Source organism: Oncorhynchus keta, chromosome 30 (assembly GCF_023373465.1).
Source record: "Oncorhynchus keta strain PuntledgeMale-10-30-2019 chromosome 30, Oket_V2, whole genome shotgun sequence".
In the NCBI taxonomy this organism is placed as follows: domain Eukaryota; kingdom Metazoa; phylum Chordata; class Actinopteri; order Salmoniformes; family Salmonidae; genus Oncorhynchus; species Oncorhynchus keta.
Window position 1 is genome coordinate 59314667 of NC_068450.1, and position 13061 is coordinate 59327727.

The 13061-nt window shown below is 44.2% G+C and overlaps 2 protein-coding genes across 3 annotated transcripts; both read left to right on the plus strand.

The window, feature by feature from the left end:
* The first annotated feature begins 393 nt into the window (after positions 1-393).
* On the plus strand, positions 394-6585 carry LOC118363849 (sentrin-specific protease 2-like). Of its 2 annotated transcripts, none has more exons than XM_035745115.2 (16): positions 394-860; positions 1283-1344; positions 1472-1581; positions 1709-1778; positions 1933-2014; positions 2133-2319; positions 2436-2542; positions 2638-2723; positions 2815-2942; positions 3042-3164; positions 3275-3406; positions 3492-3698; positions 4560-4639; positions 4766-4850; positions 5013-5108; positions 5206-6585. In XM_035745115.2, exons 1-16 carry the CDS (start codon positions 709-711, stop codon positions 5266-5268), a joined length of 1770 nt encoding a protein of 589 aa, XP_035601008.2. In that variant the 5' UTR covers positions 394-708; the 3' UTR covers positions 5269-6585. The 2 variants fall into 2 exon arrangements, with proteins under 2 accessions (XP_035601008.2, XP_035601009.2); XM_035745116.2 differs by having other exon boundaries at positions 3045-3164.
* A 209-nt stretch (positions 6586-6794) lies between these two features.
* Positions 6795-12757, plus strand: LOC118363190 (uncharacterized). The gene is made up of 9 exons (XM_052488688.1): positions 6795-6876; positions 7097-7202; positions 7353-8201; positions 8353-8552; positions 8811-9090; positions 9233-9351; positions 9499-9546; positions 9630-9719; positions 9874-12757. The coding sequence occupies exons 3-9, from the start codon at positions 7374-7376 to the stop codon at positions 12020-12022; spliced, it is 3714 nt and encodes a 1237-aa protein (XP_052344648.1). The 5' UTR covers positions 6795-6876; positions 7097-7202; positions 7353-7373; the 3' UTR covers positions 12023-12757.
* The last annotated feature ends 304 nt before the right edge of the window (positions 12758-13061 follow it).

Below are 13061 nucleotides of genomic sequence, written 5' to 3' on the forward strand. Positions count from 1 at the left end.
AACACGTTATGACAGAAGATACGCTGCATGTATAAATATAATTGACGAACAAATGGCCGAAATTCTAAACAGAAACTTGACTAAATTTGGGGTGAAAATAGCCATTGGGCTTTACGGTCCAGTACAGAGTATCACCTAAATCAATTGTGGTGGATCGAACTGCGCAGGTAGCCTACTTTTTTTGAAGTAATTTGTTTGACAATCCAACGAAAACATAATCACACAACACCCATGCATGATATGCAAAACGGAGCACTTACAGTGAAAAACTGGCTACAATGTGTTTACATGCCACAGTATCCAGTCTAATGCTGCGTTCAAATACTAGTCGGAACTAGGAAACTCCGAAATGTTTGCTAACTGATTGTATTTATACAAGTGCCGATGTCAACCGCTTAGCAAGTCATACATTTCCGAGTTACGTAGATGCAACTCGTAAGGGAACGCGGCATAAGAGTAACATATCCAAGTAGACCGTACGAGGAAGTCTGACGTTTTACCCCTACGGTTTACGGTCTTCACATTTGTGTACATTCACGTCAGTCATTTCAACACGAAGCTAAATGCTAGGCTAACTGTGCTCGATAGAAGGCGAATGGTGGTTTGGCGCAGGTAGAACTTTCGTGCCCACTGAGCTTGTATTTTAAACCGCAGTTAGTCCTGGCCCGACCGTACGAGGAAGTTTCCATTCTCTCGTATCTGTCTGTGATGTACGGATGGGTAGTTGACGGACTATCGTCGCTTTTCGAGCCTATAACCGGGCAAAAACATTCCGGTTGGCCTGGTTTGAACGTTGGCGGGGAGAGAGACTCGCAACGGCAGGATAGCAACGCCAGGCCAACCAAAAGGAACTACCAGAGGTCGGTGACTGGCACATGTACTGTCTTCGGTGCTAGTGTGTTCTGTGTAGCTGTTTATGTAACGCGTTCGTAAGCTAGCTGGCAAACGCTAGCCAGTCAACTTGCTAACCGCTAACATGCCACCCAAGTTTGCTAACCTAGCTAGCTAATTGTTAGCTAATTAATTGTCATTCATTCCAGTTGGTGTAAGCTGCTTGTTTCAAAAATAAATAAGGCGAGCTAACGCTTTCCTCGCGCCACTTACCAGATATTAGCTAACTATTTCCTAACGTACCAAATAGCAAGGTACTGTAGAAATGAATAAATGTAACAAACTTACTGTAGCTAACTTGCTAACAAATGTAACTTTACTATCTGGCTAGTTACTGTCAGGTAGTTACTGTTCATTGTTGTTGAGTAAACGTGTTTACATTCTGTTACAGCATTCATGTTTCAGGAAATGTTAGCCAGAGTGAACCAGTAGCGATCAAGAGACGGAGAAAAGGTATGGTAACTTATTACCAATAACTTTTAACCACTGTTCTTATAATTCATTTGCATTGTAACTAACGTTAGCTAGTTAGTCAGCTTTGAACTGACTACATCTGTACTGTACTCTCTCATTGTCATAGACATCATTAGTTTTGTGAAGAAGACTGTAGCAGGGGTGGCTGGGCTGCTGAGACTGAGGGACCCACTGTCTCCTGCCAGTGAGAGAAACAGAAGGTACACAGCAAGCCAGGTATGAATGTGTACCAGTGGTGCGTTCTCGTACTGTACACAACACACTCATAAACCACTGCTCTGACTGAAAGACACATACCTGTATATAAACGTTAAAATGTCCTAAATCACTCCTATTTATGTAGGGCCCCGTGGGCCTGATGGGAATAGATGAACTCCACACCTCATGGATGAGCAGCTCTGACTGGAAAATGGGTGAGTAACAAGGGCTCTGATTGTTTGATCGATAAGGAAGGAGGACAGCTGTGTTGTACATTACAACATCATGGTGTGTAATGTATGTGTAACAGCAGAGGGGACAGGTCAAGTGGTTGCTTCAACCTGTTTATCCCTCTTTCCATGTCTCCAGAGAAACCAACAGTAGGAGGACAGAGGGAGAGGGGGGGGCTGGGCCTCCTCCAGGGAGCCTCTCCCCCTCTGAGAAAACACAGGTAGGCCTCCTCTTCTGTCTACTGCATACTTTCAGTTCTGGGGCTTTAACACAAAGGTTCTACATATGTGGGATATGTGTTCTTCCTTTAAACGTTGTGTCCTCTGTCTTGTTTTCAGTGGCTCAGTGCTGGGTCCAGGGAACCCAGACAGAGGGAGAGACGGAGACGAGCCCCAGAGACGCTCCCTCCAGCTCCTGCCCAGTCGGCCTACCCTGGGGGTGGGGGTTGGGACAGGACCCCCCAGCTCAGACCTACTCCCGCCCACCCCTAACCGCACCCACAGACAGTGCTTGGCAGTGGAGGAGGTGAGTTAAGAATGAGTTTGAAATTAAAATCAACCCTGTGATTGATCCTGGTTTATATTAAATGCCACGCCAGGTATGTCAGTAGTTGTCAGGTGTTCTGTGTGTTATGTTTCCAGGCTCTGAAGGAGAGTGATAAGGAGCACTACAGACGGCTTCTGGAGATGGTGTCCGATAAATACAGCAAGAGCCAACCGCTGCCCTTCACCCGCACCAAACCCCAGGGGTGAGTGTTGATGGAGAGTGTGAGATTATAGTTTTAAATCCAGTGGTTCGGTTAGCTAGCTTTTACAAACCTCTGTTTTCTTCGCTTCCTCACAGGGTAACATTTACACAGGATGGACATAGAATGGCCATTTTGGGAAGAACCTATGAGTCTGTGACCCCAAAGACAGGACCTCATCGAGGTAGACTACTATCACAGCCTCTCTCACCCCCCTTCTCATGTATTGGAAGCTGTTGTCCGAGGCTAATGTTTTCTCCTTCTCCTATCTGCAGCCAACCCCAGTGTGTATATGTGGAGAGATACATCCTCAGCCAAACAAACCAGAGACATGAGAGGAGAGTTGTGGCTCAGTAAGCCTCTCAGCGCAGCTGTGGATACACAACCTGCCAGTAATGCAACGGTAGGACACACACTTATGAACTGTAGTAAGGATGCTAGGAAGAGTCATAAGGCTGCTATGAAGCATCATAAGGTTGTTATAAAGTCTCTCTCCCTCCAGCAGAAGCAGCCAGAGCTGGATCTCTCTGCAGAGATGGCAGCAAGACTCAACCTGGTTGACAGAGAGAAGCCAACACACACTGACACACTCAACAGTGCTGAGGAGCTCCCCAGGTTCAGCAAGGTGAGTGTTCTTTTTCCCTATAATGGTATGTCTGTGTAGTGTGTTGACATATAAGTGTTCGTATTCTATGGGTCTGTTTTCATTCTGTTTATTTCAAACTGTGTGTGTAGGAGATGGCTGTGGAGGTGAGTCGTGCCCTGTCCCAGAGGGATCCAAACCTGGTCCTGAGCTCAGCCTTCAAGCTATGCATCACACAGAGAGACTTGGCCTCTCTACAGGAAGGGAGCTGGCTCAACGATGAGGTGTTTAGTTGTTGGCTGTTAAGTTTGCGGTTGCTGGTGTGTGTGTGTGTGAGTCTAACAAAATAACTCTCCCTCTGTGTCTCAGGTGATTAACTTCTACCTGTCCCTAGTGATGACTCGTAGCAGTAGTGCAGGGCAAGGGCTGAAGGTCTACTCCTTCAGTACATTCTTCTTCCCCAAACTACATGGAGGGGGGCACGCCGCCGTGAAGCGATGGACCAAAGCTGTGGACCTCTTCCAGTATGACATCATCCTGGTTCCGCTGCACCTGGGAGTCCACTGGTCACTGGCTGTAAATTGCCCCAGATTGACGGGGATTCATTCACTTTAGAACAGTGGTCACCAACCGGTTAATCACGGCTGACTGGTCGATTTCCTAGTCAATCACCAAACATTTCTGCACTTGATTAAGCAGCCCTATACTGGGAAGGCTGTGTTCCCATTTTAACCATTTCATTTGTTTGAAGAGATCTCCGCCAACCCGGCAGGCCCATTGAGCAAATCAAGTGCACCTATAGGCAATGTTCCCTCTAAGCTGCACCCTGAAATATCAGCCTGCACAGAGAAGCACGAGATTGAACATCACTCAACTTTCTAGAGTTTACACTATCAACATTTCCCTTTACTGTGGGAATTGTGATTGAATCAATGCAATATTAGCCACTTTCAGTGCAACATACTGAAATAAAACTAACTATTCACGTGATTTTGTTGTAGGCAGAAAGCGTCGTAGTAGGATTCTATTGCATTGACACGCACGACTCAGCCCATACTCTACAGACTGGTGCGGCATAACCAATCAGCAATGCAGTAGGCCTATATGCAAATAGACCATTGCCGTATATGGATCTGTGCCATTCACTTTGAACAGGACTGTGTTTACAGCATGAGAGGTCGTGAGTAGAAAAATCATCTGAAGAGCATTGGCAGAGCAATTCAAGCATTGCTACATAATTGTTTTTAATTGGTTAATGTTGCATAGGCTTATGTTTAAGTCCTGTTAAAAAAAAAAATCTGAGTGGTTGATCTTGGCTTGCATTTTGAGTCAGTGATTGTTACTCAAAGGTTGGTGACCACTGCTTTAGAAAGTCCACTGGTACTTCTCTGTGGTCATTTGTAGATACCTGTGGACTTTGTTTCTTTCTTTCTCTAGGTGATAAACTTTAACTCCAGGACCGTGAGGTCCTATGACTCTATGGGACAGAGACATGACGACATCTGCAGCCTCTTACTGTGAGTCCTCAGTCCCCTTCCAGTAATCATTTGGTTTGACAAAAGTACCTGTAATCTGATGACCATCTTTTTTGTCATTTCGTTCTGTTATCCTGTAATTTATTTGGTTCGTCCAACCCTGTCCAGGCTGTACCTGAGAGAGGAGCACAAGGCCAGGAAGAACCAAGATCTGGACGCGTACAAGTGGACAGTGGGCAGCTTGAGGGCCAGCGTAAATTACCCAGACAGAAATACATATCTAATCATCTTTGTTGTTCTTATTTTGTCTTGAATGTATACACAGAGTGCGTCTAGGGCTGTCAGAAATAGCATCCGTTCTCTAGTGATTTGCTTTTCACCAGGATCCCGTGTGTGTGTGTGTGTGTGTGTGTAGGAGATCCCTCAACAGAAGAATGGCAGTGATTGTGGAGTGTTTGCCTGTAAATATGCTGACTATATCGCCCAGGGGCGGCCTCTCAACTTCCGACAGGTACATAGGCCATCGCAGGCTATCATACTCACTCGGTGTACACTCATACAATTTCTTTTTCACTCACGCACTGATGTCTCTCACTCGCTCTTCTCAGTGTCACATGCCCCTGTTCAGGAAGCTGATGATCTGGGAGATTCTCAACCAGAGGCTTCTGTAGGACTACATAAAGACATTTCAGCTGCAGAACATCCATTACAACAGAAATGCTAACAAACAACGACATCAGACATGACTACTACACAGCTTCCAAACTACAACAGGAAGGACAACTAAGAAGCAATAAATGAAAAAGACTTAAAGGACCAAAGCTATGGACCACAGAAGGACCTCTTACCCTCTGTCAGTGGGTAGAAGTGCAGTCCTGGTAGTGAAGACAGGGTGGGTGCTCTCTGAAGAATAGAGGTTACAAAGGAATGGTTTGGAATTGATTGTGTGTTCAGATACATCCTGAAGTGCCTTGGACTCCAGAGAGGGTCTCTGTCATACTTCTAGAAAACACTAGATGGGGAAGCAGTTACACATGTAAATCCCTGCTGTTGTAGATGCTATCTTAAACTTGGAACAAGCTTTCTGTGTGAAACCAGAGTGTTTTGTAAATGTTTTCTGTGTGTATATATGTCTATATTAGGTATTTTATTTTTATGACTAGTAGAAAGTGGAGTGACGACTGAGGCATATGTTATGAGTGTTATTGAATGTCTTAATTTATGGTTGAATCGTCATCGAAGGCAGACACAAGAAGGCTGCGTGTGTGCGTTTATTTATGTAAATAGATATTTTTTGACAAATGTTTTGGTGCGCGTAGCAGAGTTTAGCTGCTTTCATTTTGGCTGGACTGGAAAAGAGACCGGAATGTGAGGTGTGCCATCTCTAGCAGAGCAGGACCCCATCTTAATCCCTCACCACCACTAACAGATGGGGACAAATAATTTAAATCCTGAATGTGTAACAATAGTTTATTTATTTGATGCGGAAGGCTTTTCTTTTATGGCATGTATATAATTTAATCCAGCAGTAACAGCATCCGTGTAGATGTTTTTGCCATGAACTTTATAGCAGTTCTATTGGATTGTATGAGTTTTCATTAAAGGCATGTCGAGAATAATTTCTAATGAGTCTGTACTGCTTCAGCTTGGGTTGGCCTCCGAAATTGCTCCCTATGACTCAAAGTGGTGCATTATATAGGGTTCCATTTCCAATTGTCCCTTGGCCAAAAATCTGTATGTGCTTTAGCTTACTCCCCTGTGGTGTTCAGTGTGATGGTAACCCTGTAGCTAACATGTATGGGACGGTAAAAGAAGTTGGCTAAAGCGCGTACAGATCTGGGACCAGGCTAGTACTGCTTATGCACTGGTCATTACACTGCGTATTACATTGTGTATTTCTGCTGCTATTATTCATGCGTGCATAGAGCCGTGCTGACAACCTCAGTCATATTTTTGTATGTAATAAAGATCAGAAGGAAAGAAATTGATCTGCTTGTGTTATTGACTAATCACTGTCATGTCATTTATGAGTGTGAGTGGCATTTCTGTCTTAGTGTGTGGATATCCTTTGTTTATGGAAGATGTAATACAAGAGCTATGTTTCATTATACTCCAAACCTACAGGTGGCAGTATTGTGACTGGCGTCTCGTCAACCATTTTTCTTGTAGGAGGGAGAAGCCCGGCGCATGCGTGGCTGCACAAAAATTGGACCATCGAAACAGACGACTTCTACGCAATATTACTTTCAAGAGTGATCTTGCTTAAAGTAGTTTGAAATGTAATGTATTTGCCTTAATCTATGTTTGATATACCTTACAAAGGGCCGTCATTTTATATGACCGTATTTGTGTGATCTCCAGTGCAAATTCGTTGTTCTGTGGTAGTGTAGTTTGTTTGCAATATTTGGCATGTAGCTGGCGGGAAGTGAAAATGTTATCATATTTATCCCTTTACGATATTTTCATCAATTAGCCAATGGAAGGTGTCTTTTTAACCAGGGCGTGCCCCGCTTAATGTTTTTGAAAATCACGGTCGATTAATGTGAGAAAAGTACTTACACCGGGGCTTTTTCTGGATGGTAGCGTCCCACTGGAAGGATCCGCTGTGAGTCTGCTTTGTTTCTAAAACCATACATACATTTTATCTGCTCTCCCACAGGAGAATTATTTAACAATTGCAATGTGATATTTATTAATATGTTATCATTCTTCGATTAACAGCCATCAGCCCTTTTTTGTCCCTTTTCTTTTAAAGCGCTGTGACATTTCCACCACAATGTCTCAGTCAGAGACGTGTTGCATTTGTGGGGTGAGGTTTGTGAGGGGGCCCAAGGGTTACAACAGGAGGAAAGTCACCACGCTGACCAGCCCCAAGACCTTCCAGCTAGTCTTTGACATCACTCCTGATGACTCATCCTTCCTCTGCTGGGTCTGTCTTGGTGTGCTCAGAAGGAAAACCAAGCAGGATGGGAAGCTTTGGACTTGGTCAGATTTGCCAACAAAAGTTGGCAGACATCGAAAGCCCCGTGCAGAAATACCAAGCTCATCCACAACATTATCCAATCAAACTCCAATTATAACCAACCCATCCTCGTTATCCATAGACGAGTGCATTGCTTCTATAAAAAACAAACGGAGGCCAGTTCGTCAGTGGGACGGGGAGAAATGGACCACCTTGACATCTCATTCCCCAGAATCCCATTCAACGGCCATCAGACGACCTCAAACGCCCATAGCCACAACCACACACTCCTCTTCAACACCTTCAAATCAAGTAAATTCCTCCACATTATCAAGTCAAACTTCAAATCAGATCAGTTCTCTGTTCTCCTTTGGAGAGAGGACAACAAAAAGACGTCCGAAGGCACCCCAACCTACAACACACTCCACACTCCTGTCTCCGTTCCCCGTTGACGAAGGTATAAGACCCAAGAAGAAAAAGCTCCCTTTCTCCAAGACTAAGCAGAGCTATGGGTTTGGCCCTCATGCCAAGGCCCTGCATTACATGCACAGCCACCAGCACCTGAAGGCCTTCAGGTCCCTGATGAAGACCAAAGCTAGAGAAGCCATGACTATTTTCCTCGCCGAGGTCATCGCCCAGGAGGTAATTGTTGTTTTAACATAACATAATTCATTTAAAGAATGTATTTGTTTATAGGCTACCGGCAGTTTATGGCTCATCGGGTGTGTGTGTCGTTGCTGACGATGCGTTTGGCAAAGAAATGAATGATTGATCCATTTGTCTGATTTACCAGAGTAAGGTATTGATGAAGGACCAACGTGGGCCGTTGCGTCAGCCGCTGACTGAGGCGAGTGTGAGTGGATTTTCCTGGGACGCGGTTCTAGCGTGGGGGGAAGAAAAGGCCCCTATGACCCTGGCCTGTCTTAGGGCCATGTTCCCCAAACCCAACACCATCAGGACACAGGTTATGATGGGAGCAAGGGAAATTAAATGGTGAGAGATCAGAGCTAATCAATGAATAATAATTGATTGTAGGCACTTTTCCAGATGATCAAAGCGTTTTATATTGTATTGGGGTCACAACAGTTTTATTTTTGAAAAAAATGTACATTTAAAATTCTGTTTTGTACTTGAAAACAGGGTTCCACAGGGCTGAATTATGTGACTGCTGTTCATTATTAATGACTTGCTCTCTGTGTGCATGAAAGCATAAATTGGTTGTAACATGTTCTCCATTGATCTCTTTTGAAGCCCGAGGACAGAAGAGGCGGCAGGTGATATGGTCAGCCAGAGGGCGGGGCTTATCCTGGCCATCGTCCTCTACACCTCCATGCAGAAGTGCAACTTCATCCAGGCCTCTCTGGGGGTCGAGTTCTGGAAACAGGGCTGTCCTCTCAGCGTGTTGAAAGCCCTCAGTGCCCTGGGGGTGTGTCCCGGTGCTGCCTCTACCAGGAGACACGCAGAGAGGCTGACAACCGGCTTTGATCCACCTCAGCAGGACCGGACAGTGGGGGTGGTGGAGGAACCTGGGGTAAGTTCTATTCCCTCAGCAGAAAAAGTATTCTGTTTGTTTACTTTTGTATGTCTCTTGGTGTCTGTATTAAATGATTTTTGAAAATAATTTCCCCTTGGTTTGTTCTGGTGTGGCTCTTATTCATTTGTGGTCACTGCAGGACTCCTTTTGTAGATCTGAGGATGAGAGTTGGACTCTGAGTTGTTCTGAAGAGTATCCCAGTTCCTCTCCGACCCACTCTCTGAACCCGTTCTCAGACCAATCCCACTCCAGAGACGGGTAAGAACCATTTCCTGGAGGGAGGGGTTAGCAGTCCGTAGCTACTCTTTTGGTAACCACAAAGTCTATAAAACTACCTCGCACAGAAAGGTGGGATTAACTGGAGCTAATTATGTGATTCTCATCTATTTATCTATGTGCCTTCAGGTCCTCGTCCGATCGGAGTTCCAGACCTGACTCCAGATCTCGCTCCAGGTCAGAGTGTGTTTTTGATGTGTTTGATGATGATCCCTCTCTCCTTGTGCCACCTGACCTTTCTCCTCTCGTGTCCACTGCAGGAGCGACGACTACCAAGGCCCTACTCAGAGGCCTGACTCCCGGGAGTACCAGAATCTGATCAAAGAACATGGTTACCACAAAGTCCAGAAGTAAGTTCTAGAGAAGTGATCCTCTACGGAGCTGTAGCAATCCAACTGAATTTCGGTTGAGGACCTGTGTATACAGGTTTTCACTTCAACCATTTGCTCTTATCTCAAGGCTATAACCTACTCGTGTCTTCCTGTCCCTCTCATGCCTTCACAGACCTACATTGAGTCGATGGACGAAGAACAGTGAGGACAAAAGGGAGGCAAAGGAAAAACCTGTTCAAAACCCCAAGAGAAGGAAGATGACAAAAAAGAAACCTGCTCAATCGCCTCCAGTAGTAAACGCAACTGGCGCGCACCGTTCAGACACGGAGACTTCTCAAGTAAGTAAGGTAAACGTGGAAGTCATTCAAACGTCTCAAGTAGACAACACACACGTGGAACTCGTTCAAACGTCTCAAGTAGACAACACACACGTGGAACTCGTTCAAACGTCTCAAGTAGACAACACACACGTGGAACTCGTTCAAACGTCTCAAGTAGACAACACACACGTGGAACTCGTTCAAACGTCTCAAGTAGACAACACACACGTGGAACTCGTTCAAACGTCTCATGTAGACAACACACACGTGGAACCCGTTCAATTGAGCGATACAAACAAGAAACATGCTCATATAAGTGAGACAAATGTACAACCTGCTCAAATGTCTGTAATGAGCGAGACAAACATTGAACAAATTAAAATGCCCAAAAGAGGCAGGCCAAGGAAGGAACTTGCTCAAATGTCTGTAATTTGCGAGACAAACATGGAACAAATTATAATGCCCAAAAGAGGCAGGCCAAGGAAGGAACTTGCTCAAGTAAGTAAAACAAACATAGAACACACTCAAAGTCCACAAATAACCGACACACACTTGGAACCTGTCCACAAGCTCAGAAGTCCAAGGAAGAAACCTGTCCAAACGCCCCAGGTAACTGACACACAAAACAAACCCATTCAAGTAAGCAATCCAGACATTAAACTTGCTGAGACAAACAAAGAATCAGTTGTACAGGCCAAGAATGGGAGGCCAAAGAAGGGATTCGTTCAGATTCCAATATTAACCGACACTTGCATGAAACCGATTCCGGTAAGCGAGGTAAACGCGGACACCACTTTAATGCCCAGTAGCATGAGATCAAGGAAGAGACCCAGACAAGTTCCCCAAGTATCCAACCAAGAACTAACTCAAATGCCCAGAATAACCCAAACCAACGAGGAAACCGCCGAAATGCTTCAGAAAATGGACACACGCATGGCACCTGCTGTAACATCTAAAAGAGGGCGGACCAGGAAGGGACCAATTGAAATGTCTCAAGAAACCGACTTAGACACAGACGCCGGTCTAATGCCTCAGGCTGGTGAAATGAATCAGCAACGTGTCGAAGGACGGGAAATACATAAAAAACCCGCTGAACCCCAAAAACTCACTGGAAAGGCTAACGTAAATCAGAGAAATAAAGTACCTGCAAAGACACCTGAAGAACTAGATCAAATGGAATTAATTTCAAAGCGCAAAAGAGGCAGGCCAAGGAAAGAACTTGCTCAAGTGATCAACACAAGCAAGGAAACCCCTTCAATGCATAAGATAAGCAAAACAGGCAAAGAACCTGCTCTTACCCGGGAGATAAAAATTATTGTCAATAGGATGGAAAGCTGTAGTGCTGCTGAAATGCCCCAAATACGTGAGATGAACAATGAACCTGTTCAAGTAAGTGAGGAAAACTTTGAACCTGTTCAAAGACTGAGTGGGGGGTCAATGGAGGGACTCGTTCAAATGCCCCAATTAAGCTGCACGGACATGGAACCTGGTAAGTTAGGCAGGACCATCATGGAAACCACTTCAACGGCAGAGAGGACTGACAAAGAACCTGTTCGAAGGCCTCAAGCAAATGAAACAAAAGCAGAACTTGCTCAAACGTCTCAGATAATGGAAACGATAAAGGAACACATTCAAGTAACCAACACAGACAAGGAAACCACTTCCATGCCCAAAAGAAGCTGCACAGACATAGAACTTGCTAAAAGGTACAAAATGAGTGACTTTCAGACCCGGGTAATAAGAATAGTTGACACTAGGATGAGGGCAAACGAATCTGTTTCAATGCTTCAAGTGCATGACCCAAACCAGGACCCTGAACCTGCTGCAACACCTGAAATAGGCGACACAAACAAACAATCCACGCGAGTGATCAGAATAGTTGTTAACAGGAGGATACCGGCAGACATATGTAGTCACACTCGGAAAAGCCTGGAGTGCCTGGCTGAGGTAGCGGCCAAATGTGCTCCATTAGATGTTAAATCTGCCGAAGAGGATGGATAGGTAGGTGGACGCATGTTACTTATCAAAATAACAAACTTCACAACCTGACGTCTCAGGAATATTTTTATTTTTTTGTGGAAGGGTATAACCCTAACCTAAGGGGTGGGGAATAGTCTGCCTCTTGTCTTCTTCTGTATTCGTTTTACTGTAATTGTACATACCAGGCCTTTGTCTTAGCAATTGTCTTCTCCACCTTGTTCATTTGATATGTACATAATCCCAGCAACCTTCTTGTGTTTTTCTGTCATTGTGTCCACTGTGGATTTAGTGTATTTGTTAGTCTTATTCCATTTTGTATTTAGTTGTTCTGGTTGTACTTCTGTGGTTGTTGACAATGTAATATGTACAATGTAATAATGTATGTGTTTTGTACAAAGGTTATTCCTGCAGTCATAGTATCATGCTAATTTCAGGGTATTTGTTTTCATTACACTTACAAATGTAATTTCACTAAAAGCAAAGACTGTGAACCAAAACAGATCCACTAATCTTTAAACTAGAAAATAAATCGTTAGAAAACAACCACAGCATTTATTTTGACTCAAGGCTTTTCCTTTCATACAGTTTTTGATGTATACATTCTTGCAATAATATTGCGTGGTAATACTTGTGATAATTTTGTGTATATTGCTGTTGTCTTATGTAAAAACGAAGCTCACAGAATAAACAGTACAATTGTATAAATGGATACCAATGCTTCATAATAAAACATATTTGAAACTAGAAAAACAACCACAGTGAGATTCAAGCCTCATTCATGCATCAACAACATTCGAACCAGTAGCCTGGTCCACATCCCTGGAGCTAGTCCAAGGTGCCATCAAGGGTAGGGACAACCTTGTTTTTTTTCACATATTTAAAGCTGTTCAATCAGTTAGTCATTTCGAATTTTAGTAGATTAGAAATGTGATAAGTGAAGTGTATATTGGGTAAGGTTGGAAAACAACAGTTGAAATCGAGAAGGTAAATGCTGACCTTTTGGTTGCACACATCCAGATGATGCTGCATACCAATTTGGGCAATGATGCTGTAGGTGTGA

Excerpts from the sequence above, each read along its gene's own strand:
- LOC118363849 (XM_035745115.2), top strand. The coding sequence starts at position 709 with ATGTACGGATGGGTAGTTGACGGACTATCGTCGCTTTTCGAGCCTATA. Across the intron at positions 1,582-1,708 it reads GAAGGTACACAGCAAGCCAG|GGCCCCGTGGGCCTGATGGG; the intron begins GTATGAATGTGT and ends CTATTTATGTAG. Across the intron at positions 3,165-3,274 it reads AGCTCCCCAGGTTCAGCAAG|GAGATGGCTGTGGAGGTGAG; the intron begins GTGAGTGTTCTT and ends CTGTGTGTGTAG.
- LOC118363190 (XM_052488688.1), top strand. The coding sequence starts at position 7,374 with ATGTCTCAGTCAGAGACGTGTTGCATTTGTGGGGTGAGGTTTGTGAGG. Across the intron at positions 8,553-8,810 it reads GGAGCAAGGGAAATTAAATG|CCCGAGGACAGAAGAGGCGG; the intron begins GTGAGAGATCAG and ends TCTCTTTTGAAG. Across the intron at positions 9,091-9,232 it reads GGGTGGTGGAGGAACCTGGG|GACTCCTTTTGTAGATCTGA; the intron begins GTAAGTTCTATT and ends TGGTCACTGCAG.